This window comes from Centroberyx affinis, unplaced genomic scaffold (genome assembly GCF_046629955.1).
Source record: "Centroberyx affinis isolate AG114_WGS23_722 - 3 ecotype Tasmania unplaced genomic scaffold, CSIRO-AGI_Caff_v1 ptg005304l_1, whole genome shotgun sequence".
Classification (NCBI taxonomy): Eukaryota; Metazoa; Chordata; class Actinopteri; order Beryciformes; family Berycidae; genus Centroberyx; species Centroberyx affinis.
The window spans coordinates 162,369-178,498 of record NW_027282644.1 but is presented as its reverse complement, the minus strand read 5'-3'; the positions used below and the strand labels follow the sequence as shown (position 1 = coordinate 178,498).

The window sequence follows — 16,130 nt, the reverse complement described above, 5'->3', positions numbered from 1 at the left end:
CGTGTGTGGCGGACCGCGACCCGTCAGTCTTTGCTCTCGCTGCGCGTCCGTCTGATGACCGAGGAGAAGAAGCTGCTGCCCTGCGGCGGGCCCATCAGCATGGGAGCCTGGTTCTTGTGGACGATCTCAATCTGGTGTTGGGAGGAAACAAAGAGGCAAGATTTACCTCTGTGTTGCTTCGCAGGGCATGCTGCTGTGTGGGATATTCGATTCAAACACTATGCAGAGGTGTGACGAGGTCAACTTTACTCGAGTCTCAAGTCTTGAAGCACAAGTCTCATGTCAAGTCTCAAGTCTGCATGTAGAACACCAAGTCAAGTCAGAACAAATCAGGAGTCCAGTATCAATTTAATATCTTAAATAGGGCTGCAACGATTAATCGATTAATCGATTAGTTGTCAACTACTAAATTAATCGCCAACTATTTTGATAATCGATTAATCGGTTTGAGTAATTTTTTAAGAAAAATAAGTCAAAATTCTCTGATTCCAGCTTCCTAAATGTGAATATTTTCTGGTTTCTTTACTCCTCTATGACAGTAAACTGAATATCTTTGGGTTGTGGACAAAACAAGACATTTGAGGACATCATCTTGGGCTTTGGGAAACATTGATCGACATTTTTCACCATTTTCTGACATTTTATAGACCAAACAACTAATCGATTAATCGAGAAAATAATCGACAGATTAATCGACAATGAAAATAATCGTTAGTTGCAACCTTAATCTTAAAGAAAACTAAATATGTAGGACTTTTCAATGCAATATGGTTTTAACAGGATAAGAGCATCATGAGTTTGATTTCTATAATCAGTTTCAACTTCAATAAATTCAATCATTCCATACAAATTCAGAAAACAGAATTTAAATTCAGTCGTCAAATCTCATCACTTTCAATCTAAGTCATTTACACAAACACAAGATCTTCTGTCAAGACTTTAGAAACCTTTTCAAGTCATCAAAGTACAAGTCAGAGTCGAGTCCCAAGTCACCAGAACCCAAGCCAAGTCTCAAGTCTTCTGTTCATGCATCAAGTCAAGTCTCAAGTCTTCTGTTCATGAATCAAGTCAAGTCTCAAGCTATTAAAACTGTGACTCGAGTCCAAGTCATGTGACTCGAGTCCACACCTTTGACAATATGGAAAGAAATGGCACTGTGAGGTAACATGATCTTTCTACCATCTGTGTCAGTCTGTTGCTATAAAAGACAATGTATCTCTGCATCAGTGCCACCAAGCCAGACTCCTGCTTTAGGGTTCGAGTCCCCAGCAAGATGAGAAACCGTTTAATTTACCTGTAATTTAATTCACTACAATTTATCCCAATGAGACAATGTATGAGAATGACTATTCTGTAGAGATGGGACGATATATCGAAATTCAATATATCGCAATATAAAAATGTGACAATACGTATCGTGGGGCAGAAAAATGCATTGTGATATTTTTTATTTTATTCTGCTGTAGTAATCACAAAAGAGACGGCTTGCTCATCACAATTTCACAAGCTCTCCATTAAAATTACTTATTTGCTCTTTTCTAGCAAACCGATTCCATTGCTAGAAAGGTTTGTGGCTCAAAAAAACATAATTCTGCACAGTCATATTTTGTTGTCATTGAACTTATATTTATGATATCGTATCGTGGTTGTATGGAATCGTGAACCCCATATTGTGTATTGAATTGTGTCATGAGATAAGCATATCGTCCCATCCCTACTATTCTAATGACAAGTTTCACTCTTACCACTTTTATTTCCCCACATAAATGTAGTCAGTCATACAATACAATAAAACATTAATAACAGAAATCTTCCCCTATGGGTCCCTAGGATAAAATCTTATCAAATGGCTTAATGTGTGTCTGTTTGAGGATCCGTAACATGACACAGTTTGAGAATCCCTGAGGCAAATGACTCAGACTGTGATAAGGTTTGGCAGGATATGATTCATTATGCTGTGATGAGACATGACATGGAGTGGTTTGGTAAAGTATGGGCTTGTGAGGGTATAATATATGGCAGCATCCATTTTCACGACCATAATGCCATTTATGCTTAAGGTTAAAATTGCATATCAATGGAATAGCAAATATCAACCATCAAGGCTGTCCATGATGTGTACATTATACTGTAGTGCTAAGAGTCTAAACACCGCAATGGGGAAAGAAAATGCTATCATCAACATTAAAGGGACTCTGTTCACTTCAAAGAGAAGCTGCCACTTATTGTACTTGATCTCTGACTCAGAAGCAATTATCAGCTATTGTGGACTTGATGTCATCATTAAACGTGATTGAACTTAATGTTTCTGGTGTATTTTACAATATACATGATAACCTTTTCAGAATCGGAGTTGAAAGGACATTGGGCACAAAGGGAAGATCTAAAGGAATACCTTAAATGAATTTGGAGGGCTAAATGAGCTTTCCTTGAAAGATGACAACATGGAGCCTTTCTATGCACTAATAGCCTTTAAGTACAAGGCAATAGGGCTGTTAGGAAAGAAAAACAACTGAGTGCAAAGGAATAATGTTTCAAATGTGCTCCCTAATGGGCTAAATAATCTTCCAAATTGATAACAGAAACAATAGTGTTTTGTTTCACAGAGGACATTACATGCTAAATTAAGCGGTAAGTGGAATTTTACCAGTATCACCTCTAGAAATACAGTAAATTTCAATTCTGCGGTAACTATTACAGACCTAGTTTTCAAAGAGGCAGTGAGACATGGAAGTTCCTTCAAAGTGCAAATGGGATTGATGGTGTCAAATATGTTATGCATGCAAAGGAACTGAGGTGCATTTGCATAGTTGTTGTTGTTAATAATTAGTTGGATAACATCCCATTTTAACTGTGATGTTTTTATAAGCATTTAACAGGTTGACTGATTCAAATTCAGCACCGACACATGAATAACTCGCCATGGAAATCATTTCAACACAATTATGTATTGTCAGATCCTAACTTTGCTTGGTGGAGTTCTGCCAGCAGATACAAGTGCACTTCCAGACTACTTGTTTTGTCATGCACTAGATTTTTTACATTGCCTGAATGATCCATATGTAAATCTCGGCGGCACTTCATCTGCAGTGGCGTCAGAGGGCTGGCATTGTAATTAAAGCCAAACACAACTGTAATCAACGCAAATTGAGGGGATTTCATTTTGAAAAATGAACAACTTTGAATGAGAGCAAACACTTGCGCACTTGTCGAGGTGGATGTTCGAGACTCAGACGGTAAGCAAATTAGAAGAAACAAGACTTGCATCATTAAGTATTTGTTATCATAAATTACTGCAGAAATACACAAAGCCACAAACTTAGGAAGAAATGTAAGAGCAAGGAACTGATAACTGCATTGGATCACAACCTTTCTTGTATTTTGACACCAATCCATTAGGATCCTATAGTCCACTGGGACTGTAAGATTTCTAGAGCTGTTAGAAAACTCAGATAGAAGTTTTAATCTAATACGAAAGCCTGTCGGACTTAAATTTGATATCGATATATATTGAACCCTCCAGTAGAATTATAAAGGCTTGGTTCCTAATTACAAGCAAGACTCTCATTGTCTTTTATCATACAATCATACATCATTTATCGTACAATCAAAACCCTGTGGGACTTGAATTTAAATCTTAACACTCTTGGATCTCTTAAGATCCTGTTGGACAGTCCAGTAGCAATGTTAAAGCTTGCTTCCAAATTACAGATGTATTGAGGAATGTTTTTTTTTTTTTTATTATTGCATGCTTGCTGAATTGCTACTGCATGTCTGCTGCATCTTCAACTAGAATTGTTTGGAAAAGTTTCCCTCTCTTTTCAGTTGTTGTAAGATACAAAGCAGAGTCTGGTAACGACTTGATTGAGAGCCACTGCAGGTTTGTGTTATAATAAACTCATTTTGTTTCATAACTTAATGTTCAAGATAGAGTTGTCTAAAGTGCTAGTGCAGATAGGACACTGTACTAATGCAGAATGGATACAGGATAAATGCATAAAGGGGGAGTTTGAAGGTGGCTTCCACTGTACAGCAGTGATACCAGTTGGGTTGGATTGAGCTTTGGAAAGGACTTTGCCCCTGCAGGTTATGGCATTAGTAAATTTTGTGGATGAACTTTGTGGTTGACTGACTGGCCTCAGTTTACATGAACCACCTGCATGTGATGCATAATGAGGGGAGAGAGTGAATATATCTATTGACTTACAGTGCAGGGAGTCTGCATCCAAGGCTCGCCATCGATCTGCATTGGAAGGGATTTGCTGGTTCTGTCGATGACAAACAATAAAAAGTGTTACACTGACACTTTATAGAACAAAAGTAAAGTTTCTTATCAGTTTATAGGTGGTGAATTTTATGCTGCAACAAAGAAGTGATGTAATGGAGGCTTGTTGTGCTATGTAGCAATGCTAGGTGTGAGCCAGTAGTATGTCCTATGAAGGCATGAGGGAGAAACTGAGAAAAAGTTGCTGCGCATGTTGACCAGCTCCAAACAGCAGCAACTATTAGGCAACTGTTTGAAAAAATTTAAACTTCATTACTCAGAAAAAGGTTTAACATTAGTGAGTCCAGCTTTCTCTGGACGGAGTGCTTGTTTTTACTACAAGGCCAAATGACTTATAACTAGATCTTTGAAAATGTGGTGAATGGTTGACTTGATAACCCAGTGCTAACAAAAATGCTGACAAAATGACAAAATGATATTTTCAGTCAAAACTGAAGTTGTAGCGGTTTTCCTCTGTATCTGTAGAGCAGATCTTGCTGACCTGATGGTGACGGAGGAACACTGTGCCAGCCGCCTCCCAGCGCTCTTCAGCCCGGTGTAGATCTGACCCATCTCCATGGCTCCTTCCAGCCCCACCACCTCCAGCAGCTGGTCAGACAGGTCTGCAAAACAAACGCACACAACACGCTTTTTATTTTTAAACACACCTAAAGGGTTCTATAAACACTTTGCGTCACAAGTCTCCTAACAACCACTCCTGGTGCCATCATGGAGATCCATTGGAGAATTAGCTGTGCACAAATAATGGCTAAATATATAATAACCAGGCTGGAGACAGAGATATTTTTGTGGTGTGTGTGGGTCAATTCAGTAATGATATGAGTGTGTTATAAATGTCATAAGATAAATGTTATTTTGGCTTGTACAATAGCAAGATAATTTAGGTGCTATCAAGTATTTTGGGCTGTTTTTTATTGAACTATGCCCAAATGGGATTCTGGACAGAATTAATAAAAGAGGTATTTTCAGTGTTACCCCATTGGTACCCATTCATTTAACACTGGCCACAGCTGAATTTTGCTGCTGTTTGTTTGCTTGTTGTCAGAGAAGTAAACAACACTTGAAAAAACCCCTTCAAATTTCCTTTCACAGAAAGTAAAAGGTTTGAAATTTGCCAGACACATAAAAGGTGCAGCAAAAGGAAGCGAGTAAGGAAGGATGGAAGAAATTCAGTACGGAAGGAAAGAGGGAAGGAGGGAAGAGAGAAGAGGAAGAAAAGGTGAGGAGGAAGAAGAAGTAGAAGAAGAAAAAGAACATAAGACGTGGTGCGCCTCAGTTCACAGTTTGCCTTCCGCTCTTGAAAGCCTGAATATTCACTGTTGAAAGGAGAAAAAAGGCAACAAGAACAACAAGCTACAAACAAAACAGCTATTAATTAGATTGCACCGGCAATGCAAAGCAATCTCGTGTTACTATAATTATTAATTTCTGTTCTGTTTTGCAGTTATGAGCATTGATTTTGCCCCTGCTGGAAGCCCAGTGTCACGCAGGGCCCATCTGTTTCAGCGGGCCCGCTCTGCCTCCTACTCTCCATCGACTCGTCCCTCCACAAATTAAGAAGCTGCTGCCTCACTGCTGGGAGTATACAGACACTAATTGAAACTAAGACCCATTTTTAGGCACTCGGTGAGTGTGGCCGAGTTCGCTCGCTGTCACTGGCGGTGCTAAGCCGGCTAGGTCGCTGTCATGTTTATCTGAGCCGCGTTGGTCTGCGGTTTCCTGAAGGAGCGACGGAGGTAGTGCTGCTGTTGTCGTGAGGTGTTGTTGTCGCCGTTGAGCTGTGGTGTCCAGCTGTCACCATGGTGATGGACATGCGTCTGTCCCGATCTCTGAGTTGGGCTGTGAATGCGGTGCTCTCCAGGGTCTGAGTGCAGGAGTGTGTGTGTGTGTGTGTGTGTGTGTGTGTGTGTATTCACAGCACGTTGACCCCCTGACACTGGGCTTTAAAGCTGCTCTCCCATCACGCCTTCTCACGTTAATGTAAACGGCTCACACAGGCCCATGCTGACACACATGATGGACAGCGTCACCGTGGCGATAGGTAAACGGGTGGGGATTCCTAGTTGCCCGGGGCTACAAACTTCCTGTATACCCAAGAGTGCTTACTGTGGGAAAGGCCACGCACTCACTCTGCCTAGTATAACAAGGTCAGGCAGAGATCATAAAACCACATGGCTTTGCTCCTTTAAATGTTTATTAAAAACACACTTAACAGTTTATTTTTGGGTATAACCATATATGTTCTTGAAGAGTCTTGAGAAATAAGGAAAACCAAGATACAGGTATGTTTTACTCCAGCGTTTGAAGACATTACAAATGTAAACAAATCTTTTACAGTCTCAAAATACATGTAAACTCATGTTAAGCTGTCATTAGTCCTTTTTATAAAAACCTCAGAGTGAAAAATAACATCTTCAATCCAATAAATCACTATGTAAACAAAGCCAGTAGTGGGGAGACAGTATTGCAACAGGGGCGCCATACTGCAATTATGTTGTTAAATGTTAAAATTAGCCTAAATTCCATTTGAATATTTTTGAATATTTATTTTAGGCTCTTGGAAAGTTAGTTTCACTTTCAGCTTTTGCAACAAAATGAGCAGAAGGGATTTATATGAGGGTCTTAGTGACTGCAAGTCAGATTCCATGTAGTATACTATATTTCTGTGCAATGTCCATTTGCATTTTGACCCACTACTGCTGTGGCTATAGCTGACAGAACAGTTAAACATATATTTTTTTATACTATTAGGTGCAAATGACATGCGTGGAACAGTATTCAAAAGTGGATTCTGCTTTAAACAGCCAAATATAGTAAAAGCCATCCTGTTTACTTCTCCCAGATAAATTGGGAGAAAACTGGAGTCACCTAAATAATAAGAACTGTTTACGCAAGAAGGGCGCTAAATTATTAACACACAAGATAAGCAAACAATAGCCAAAAATAACTGAAACACCCCTTACCTAACCTACAATCGACTTTATTTACCTCACTCAAGTGACGAAGCCGTGCTACAGCAATATTAGACTGGATTAACCGCAACAACACACACAGACATTAAAAGGTGACAATGCAGAATGAGTGAAACAGTGCAGTTATTGTGAATGGCCATATGGGAGATTCACAGAACCAGCATTGTGGCTTTAATCCTGGGAATAACATTCTCCTGTCACAGTGCGGGATTAGTCCGGCGTCCTTGTCACTGTCAAACAACCTGTACAGGCCAGTCACCGCACTGACACATGTGGAGTGACAGGGTGAGAGAGAGAGAGGGAGAGAGAGAGAGAGAGAGAGGGGGAGAGGGAGAGAGAGAGAGAGAGAGAGAGCAGAGTAAGAGAGTGAGAACAAGAGATAAGGTGAGAGTAAAACTAAAGAGAAATGGCGGGACGGGGGCGGTCGGGGGTGATCCTCCAATGAAAGCTTCATGGGACATGTCATGGGGCATCAGTCCCCAGCATCTACCCCCCCCCCCCCCCCCCCCCCCTCACTCCCACCCCCAACCCCCCCACCCCCCCTCTGCCCCCCCCCGCAAACCTTAGTCCCATTCTAAATAATTCACCCCGCAGCCATTCCCTTCCACCTGAGGGGCTTGTCTCCTGGCGTCACCAGCGGGACGATTTAACAGCTCCCGAAAGGTCAGGGTTTTTATCCCCCCCCGCCCCCACCTCCCCCATCCATCCATCCACCCACACACACACACACACACACACACTCCCTCCCAGCAGTTTGATCCATGCGTGGAGCTCGGCGGTGCCTCCTCTGGGCTAATGCACTCCTGTGTTTATGGTGGAACCTCTAAATACACCGTTCTCTGATCTGACAAGGTAGGCCTCTCACCTTGAGCGCACCTTCAGCAAGGGCATGCTGCACTCACACACACACACACATTCACACACACACACACACACACGCGCTCACACACACACACACAAATACACACACATTACCAATAAACAGGCACGAACAGATACGAACACACAAAGGGACACAAACGTGCAGAAGCAGGGTCAAACACACACAAATACATGCACACACACACACGCACACACACACACACACACACACACACACAGACAGACACAGACACAGACACACACACACGCTCAAGCACACTCCCCACTTACAGTAAGTGCCTTCCCAGGTTCAGACCGTGGATTTTTTTTTTTTTTTTAGCACTAACACCAAACTGATTGATTTTTCTACAGGAATTAATGGAGTGTTCACCGTAGCAAGGTTGGGCTTTGAATTGATCAACTATCTCGCTCACAGTTCGCCCTCCTCTGCCTTTTTCTGACACACACACATCATCAGCATCACCAGCCAGCGTGCAGCAGCAGTGGTTGGGACTGTGGAAGGTGATGCTACTGGAGACTGTCAATGTTTTGATTGGGCAGATTGTTTTAGGACTGGGCCACTGTTTCTTCTTTCTTGCTCTAATCTCTTTCTTGCCGTGTTTTTTTTTTTTTTATCTCTATCACTCCCATCCTCTCCTTTTCCAACACCGCATGTAACTTATAAAACTTACTTCATTTTGTTTTCTGCGAACCTGGATAAATCAAGGTTAATTAAATCTTTAAAAAATAATAAGTTGGTTTGTTTCATGCTGCAAGTGGAGAACTCGGAGGAAGAAGGAATTTGCCCAATCCCAACGGTGCATCAATCAGTGCTCGACTTGTATTGACTGAAATTAAAAAGCAGTGGGAGAATATGTACTACAGGCTCTACTAACCTCCACAAGGACGTTTCCAGAAGTTTTCAAGACTATCAGGAGTAAATCTGGCACTTTAATACTAAAGTTTCTTAAAAGTGCAGCTGCTAATCCAAATGTAAGCAAACATGTGGTCACATCAGAAAACAAACAACAAAACAAAACTTCAGACATTTTCTCCTCCTTCTGATGTAGTTTTTTCACGTCTTTTGGCAGTACAGCATGTGACAGCTGAGTGATTTCTAAGTTGAGTGATGATAAATCTTTCCATTTTCACCCATGATACAATTCACTATTTCAACGTTTTGTTTGGCTATATGCAACTACAAACAATAATTCAGCAATGAGTAGATCAGGAAATCACTTCTCTAATACAAATTATCTAGGGCTGCAACTAACGATTATTTTCATTGTCGATTAATCTGTCGATTATTTTCTTGATTAATCGATTAGTTGTTTGGTCTATAAAATGTCAGAAAATGGTGAAAAATGTCGATCAGTGTTTCCCAAAGCCCAAGATGACGTCCTCAAATGTCTTGTTTTGTCCACAACCCAAAGATATTCAGTTTACTGTCATAGAGGAGGAAAGAAACCAGAAAATATTCACATTTAAGAGGCTGGAATCAGAGAATTTTGACTTATTTCCAAACATTTCTCAAACCGATTAATCGATTATAAAAATAGTTGGCGATTCATTTAATAGCTGACAACTAATCGATTAATCGTTGCAGCTCTAAAATTATCATTCTAGGGACACAAAAGTACAGGTTACATCTGTTGCCTGGGTGCTGTGGCTGTACTTCTTACCAATGATTGCTTGTAATTATGTCAATGTAGGAATTTCACCCTAAAAAACCCTAAGCCCTAAAACGTAGCCCTCACTAACCGTAGCTCTAAATAAGAAAGTCAAGCCAAGTCAAAGTGCAACAGCCAATCCCCATATCAGACTGGCTGAGTCATTTATTGTTGCTCTGATGAAAACCTAAAAATATTTAAGTAATGGAAATGCTCTGAAGCATTTCACTGTGAGATAGAATACTTCCATTGTTGTTTGTAGGGCTGCACAACTAATAGAAAAAGGAAGAAAAAAAAAACTGAAATCCCAGTATTTACTACTGCAATTTCCAAATTGTTGTTGTGTTTCATGTTTCTTTTTATCTTCAGTACAAGGTTTTCTGATACTGTGTACTGTGCCAGGCTTACAAAAACATCTTTCAGTCTACTCATGTATCAAAATGACAATATTAAGCAGAAAGAAAGCTGCTCAGCCCGAGTTGTACAGACAATTATTCCTGCTCTAGAACAGCATTGCTGTGAACAAGACATCTACAACCTTTGGTATTCCCCTATCAGACTGTCTGCCTCTGCCTCCAGAGGAAGCTTCATACAGAATGCTTTTGCACCAGTCACTTTCCAACCGGTGAAGTCTCATAAGGGATCACTGCTGACTCGTCATGTTTCAAGCTTGACACTGATTGTAACGCCCACTTCATCCCTAGATACAAACCCATCCACCAGGAAACCGACAACAGACAATACATCACCTGAACTAGCAGAACCAAAACACAGCAGGAAAAAAAAAAAATACAGAATTCATGGCTATAGCTGATTTGTGAAGAGAAAAATGTTCATTTACAAGCTTGGAAAATGCTGGGTTAGAAGTTGTGAGAAAATGCTTGTTTCTCTGGATTTTCAAATAGTTCTGTTTACCTCAACTGGTGAAGCAAGGCGCTAACACAGCCAGGGTTAGAGGTTCAATTCCCTGTGTGGTTCAGAAGGTAAAGCCTAGCACTACCATTACCAGCGTTAAGGTGTCTGATTCCCACTTCACTAGTGAAATGTCTCAACTTTTGGATACTTTCTTAACCTCTTCTATCCTGCAAACCCATGTTAATTGGCTAAGCTTTGTTCAAACCCACAGATCTTTATTTTTTTTTAAATTGTAGTCATGAACACAAGGTTTCCAAAGATACTAAATATGTCAGACTGAATTACAGGGAAATGTGTATAAAATGAAGCACAAGACATGAAGATTTTTTCCATTTGCTGTGAAGGTGCAGCCATAAAAAAATGGCATCTTTGGGTTTGAATATTTCACTCAATATAAGCAGCTGTAGCTTCAATGAAGCGTTGGAACCAGCAGATACAGAATATGTTTGTGACACTGTCATACAGTATGGATAAAAAAATTAAAACTTTGAAGCTACCTGAGGGGAAATTTAAGGGGAAACTCAGGGTGCAAATGTGTTAATTTTTCTTTTTTTGAATAGAAAAGTCCATCCAGTCAAACAGTGAGTACATCGCACCATGTAACCGGTTACCACAGAGCAGCTGACTCATTCTGGTTCATTCATTCATACATTCCCATTGACGGGCTTCCTTTTGACGTAAATGGATTCAGGGGTTTGCCCGACGCGCAGCAACACGGCAGCAGAAATCACACAGAGTCCGCTCCTATTAACTAAAGCTGCCCACTGGCGCCTACACAAACCATTACCACCCCACTGACAGTTCCAAACACTGACATGATTGTACCCCTTCTTCGCAAACAAAATCTGCTTGCCATGATTCACCTTGTCACTGGTGAAATATTCATGTGCTAGGGAAAAGTTTGGCCAAAAGTTTGTCTTTGATCTATCTGATATGAGCAAGGACACAGGCCTGTCTGGAGTCTGGTGTGTGCTTTAGGGAACAGAGCCTCTTACACTGTCAAACTTACTTAACTTTAAAGGGGTAATTAAGTATTTTTTTTACTGTTCCATTGCACATAATGACCATAATGTATCATGGGGTTGTTGATCAGTACCAATGACTCAACAATTACTTTACCAGGTGCTGAGATTTCTGGCTTTCTTACCTCTTCACTAGACGTTTCTGTTGGATCTCCACTCTAATTACAGCAGCTAGCTTATTTGTCTCTATTGTAAAAATTTGACTATTATCAAATTAAGTTTGACTACTATCATTTATGTCAATTACAGGCCACCGTAAGCTGTGCCAGAGATCTGTTGATATTGTTGCTTAATCTCCAATATAGGTCAATAAAGTTCATACATTGAACAGTGCTGAATTTAACCCTATGTATCATCAACATAGCTATCAATGTGAATCTCTAGTCAAACCTTATGTCTGGGAAAAAGAATTAAAAACACTTCTACATTAAAAAAAAAAGTATAAATGTATTGTAATTTGAATGCTGTCACAGCTACCTTGAACTGCAAACATGAGCTCTTTGGGGTCTACCACCGTTGTCCTCTTGTCTTGGGTCTTTTTTCCCGCCTTCCGATTCCCCCTCCTCTTCTTGCTCTCGCCCCAAAGGTTGGAGCCGCCGTGCATGCTGGGAATGTTGAGGATGGCAATGCCTTCCAAGGAGATGCTGCTGAGGTCCAGAGTGATGCCGTCACACTTTAAGGAAGGATAGAGTGGAGTGGAGAAGATAGATAGAGAAAAGAAAAAAGTTGGATGATCACATATCTATCACACAACGTTGCAATTCTTTTTTTTTTAAAGTTTAATAGGTTGTTTTAAAGGTGTTATCAAGTGAAAACAATGTTTTCCAGGATATTAAGTCAAATGGTATTAATGCTAGTTGAAACATTTGTAGCAATTTGAAAAGGTTTCCATGTCTCAGCAGCCTCATGCATTTCTTGCTCCTCCCTTTGTGTCATGTAGCGGTGTCAGAACATTTCGTTCAACACATGGGAAGTAAAGGGTCAACATTTTCCATGGGATGTGGACCAAAAATAATAAATAGATAAATGCAAGTTTATATGTAACGAGCAATAGCTTCTTAGGTTTTATACAGTGGTGGAAAGTAACTAAGTACATTTACTCAAGTACTGTACTTAAGTACAATTTTGAGATACTTGTACTTTACTTGAGTATTTCCATTTGATACTACTTTATACTTCCACTCCACTACATTTCAGAGGGAAATATTGTACTTTCTACTCCACTACATTTATTTGACAGCTTTACTTACTTTTCAGATGGAGAGTTGACACAATGGATAATATAACAAGCTTTTAAAATACAACACATTGTTAAAGACGAAACCAGTGGTTTCCAACCTTTTTGGCTTTTGACGTCTTACAAAAAGCAGTGTGTAGTCCGGGTCACATTTCAGATGTCTATGAGTTGTTAACAGCTCCACCAAATAGTGATTTTTCCCTCTAAACCTCACATGGTTTCATTTCAATAAATGTTCAAATGATCCAATATTTCAGCAAAAATCAAAGATTAGAGAAAAAGTCCAAAAACTGAAAACAGATTTGTGCATCAGAACTTTTTCTTCTTTCCTCTCCCATTAATCATCTCATGACCTCTCAGATTTATCTGGTGACCCTTTGGAGGGGCCCGACCCCTAGGTTGGGAACCACTGGACTAAACTAGCTAACTGTATATAAAGTAGTTCAAACTAGCTCCACCTCCAGCAGCTACAACAGTAACATGCTGCTTACACACTGATGCTTCATTGTTAATAATCTAATGATGTCATATATGATAAACCACTACTTTTACTTTAATACTTTAACTACATTTTGCTGCTAATACTAATGTACTTTTACTTAAGTAGGATTTTTCATGCAGGACTTTTACTTGTAATGGAGTATTTTTAAATTGCTGTATTGGTACTTTTACTTAAGTAAAGGATCAGCGTACTTCTTCCACCACTGGTTTTATATAAGCAAAATGCTTGTCAGAAGAGACAGAAATAACACTTTGTGCTCTTGTGGATTAAGAAGAAGTAGTGAAGTCCTTAGGAAATTGGAAACGCTATCGGGACGGTTTGTGAAAGAGCCACTTTGGAGTCCCCACTCTGAACAGTACACTCTACACCAGTTTGGACCTGTATTCATCCCCATACCTGCTCTCCTCCAGTAGGCACACTAATTAATAAAGACCTCTGCACTGTGTGGATAGTCTGAGGAGGGGGAAGATGAATCGGATGGACGGCATCTTCATTATCACTCGATATCACACACAGCAGGGTCGTGTAGGGCTAATTACCTGTGTGTTGAACTGAGCTTCAGTGAGAGAGGGGGGTGGGGGGGTGGGGGGTGGGGGGGGGGGGGGTGCAGAGATGGCCGTCCCTTCACACATCAACACTTAAACTGAGTGAATATGAAACTAGCACAAATTTGCACTATTTATGGATCAGGAGGTGACCAGAATATTTTTAAGGTGTGCTCCAGAGTAACAGCAAAAGGAGGACTTAGGAAAGAAAATACTCTGAAAGATATGGAAACTGTATATTATGACCATCCATTATTTACAGTGGAAGTACACATGAAAGCTTTGAGAACAAGGATTATTCATAAAAGCAGTGGGTTTCAAAAAATCTTTTCTTCGTTTTTTCTTTTTTTTTCTTTTTGGAGTGCTTGTACAGGTCAAAAGAGAAAGTATGTGGTTTGATTTACCTCAACCTCCAGAAAGTCGTGGAGCTTCTTACATGTGGCCGAGAAGGTCTCCGAAGTGCCAAACTCAAAGTACCACAGTTTATTCTTTGTTCTGAAAAACAAGACAACAGGAACTGCAAAGGGACCAAGAGGAAACATAGAACTGTTTTTCCCCCACATCAAAATCCAAAGCTTGTACAGTTATAGCATCTCTCTCTCTCTCTCTCTCTCCTTCTCTCTGTCTCTAGTCCCCTATATACGTACGCTGAGTTTACCGAAAAAAGAAGAATATCACTCTGTAGAGGTGAGCTTTGATTCATGCTGGATTGTCTAAAGAAAGGATCTTTTGAACTACACAGGAAATATCCACCGCTAATGTTTACCGCTGACCAGAATCACACAACCGACAGTCATTAATCTCAAAAGAATGAATAATGTGGTTCATTAATCACATATTGAAGCATAATGACACACCTAAAAGCTAGTTAGGCGAGCTCCAGAGAGCATGGGGTGGTCAGTGGGTGCCCGTGCCCGACATTAAGGCCCAGTGAGGGGCGAGAGAGGGTAATCTACCTGCCCCTTCAATTAACTGAGGACTGGGGTGCTGCTCCCCCGGCTTCCTACAGCACACACTCCTATTGCTAAGGCTGATGATCGGTGACCTCACTAGGGTGAGTCACCATCTGTCCCTATATCGCCACGGTACATTATATTCTCTCATGACTACAGTAGGATAAAGCCATTGTATTGGTCCTATGGTGCATAATGAAATGACCTAATGTGGAATGGAAGGGGGAGATAACACACTGTATAACACCTGGATTTAAAAAAATAAAAAAAAATACTGTAGATCTGTGGGAAGCTGAAACTTATTTTTTTAGTCTTACTTTTTCATAGGAACTGCTATTTTGTTTTTCATCTTTTATCTTTCCTTCTTATTCTGTCTATTCCTTTTCTGTTGTATATTCCTTTTTTTATTGTGCCACTTGTTTTATTATTAATTTTATTTCATTTCTTTTTATGCATCTTCTTGTTTTTTGTTTTTTTTATGCACTTAATTTTTATCTTGTATATGAAGCGCATTGCACAGCTTTCAAATGTACGAGATGTGCTGTATAAATAAACACTGATTGATTAATTCATTAAGTACTTTTCATTAAGCCCTGAACATCAGATTAAACATTTCCACCAGCATGGGGTTATAGCATTTTAATTCTTTTAATTAATTCTTTAACAGTTAGGACACAGAGTGCTATGCATCAAATCAGCTTTGTACAGAGATTTATTATTGACTATACTGTAGGCACAAGTTGAGGCAGTTAGGGGAAGCTTAGGATTGGTAAATTCAAGCAGAGATAGGTCGGGAACTTTGGGAAAGTTGAAACCGAGCATGTCTGGAGCGGTTTATTCAAACTCTGGAGCGTTTATTCCTTCAGTTTGGTTTGTTTGAGCAGGTGAGAACAATGCCATTCAAACTGTTGACATCTTACAGCCAGCAGATACTGCCTGGAAAGCCTAGCATAACAAAATGAACCCAAGGTAGACTTGAAATCAAGATGAGGTGAAATACTTCCTCAATATATAAGCAAACCTAACTCTAACCCTCAATATATAGGCAAACTTAACCCTAACCCTAACCTTGCGGAATGACTGGTCACCAAAACAAGCTACTTGTGAGTCCATGTGACTTTTGGTTTGTGACATTGTGCAGTGTGAACCTAAACAAACCAAATCCGAA

At 40.1% G+C, this 16,130-nt stretch overlaps 1 protein-coding gene across 5 annotated transcripts in view; it reads right to left on the bottom strand.

The window, feature by feature from the left end:
- dgkb (diacylglycerol kinase, beta) overlaps window positions 1-16,130 on the bottom strand; it is a 63,190-nt gene continuing 47,060 nt past the window's right edge. For all 5 annotated transcript variants that reach the window (XM_071546524.1, XM_071546526.1, XM_071546525.1 and 2 more), the window contains 5 exons: window positions 14,414-14,504; window positions 12,203-12,398; window positions 4,767-4,887; window positions 4,208-4,268; window positions 1-131 (listed from right to left, as the gene is read on the bottom strand). In XM_071546524.1, the coding sequence (XP_071402625.1) occupies window positions 24-131; window positions 4,208-4,268; window positions 4,767-4,887; window positions 12,203-12,398; window positions 14,414-14,504 (577 nt within the window). In that variant the 3' untranslated portion in view covers window positions 1-23. The remainder of the gene's footprint in view (window positions 132-4,207; window positions 4,269-4,766; window positions 4,888-12,202; window positions 12,399-14,413; window positions 14,505-16,130) is intronic.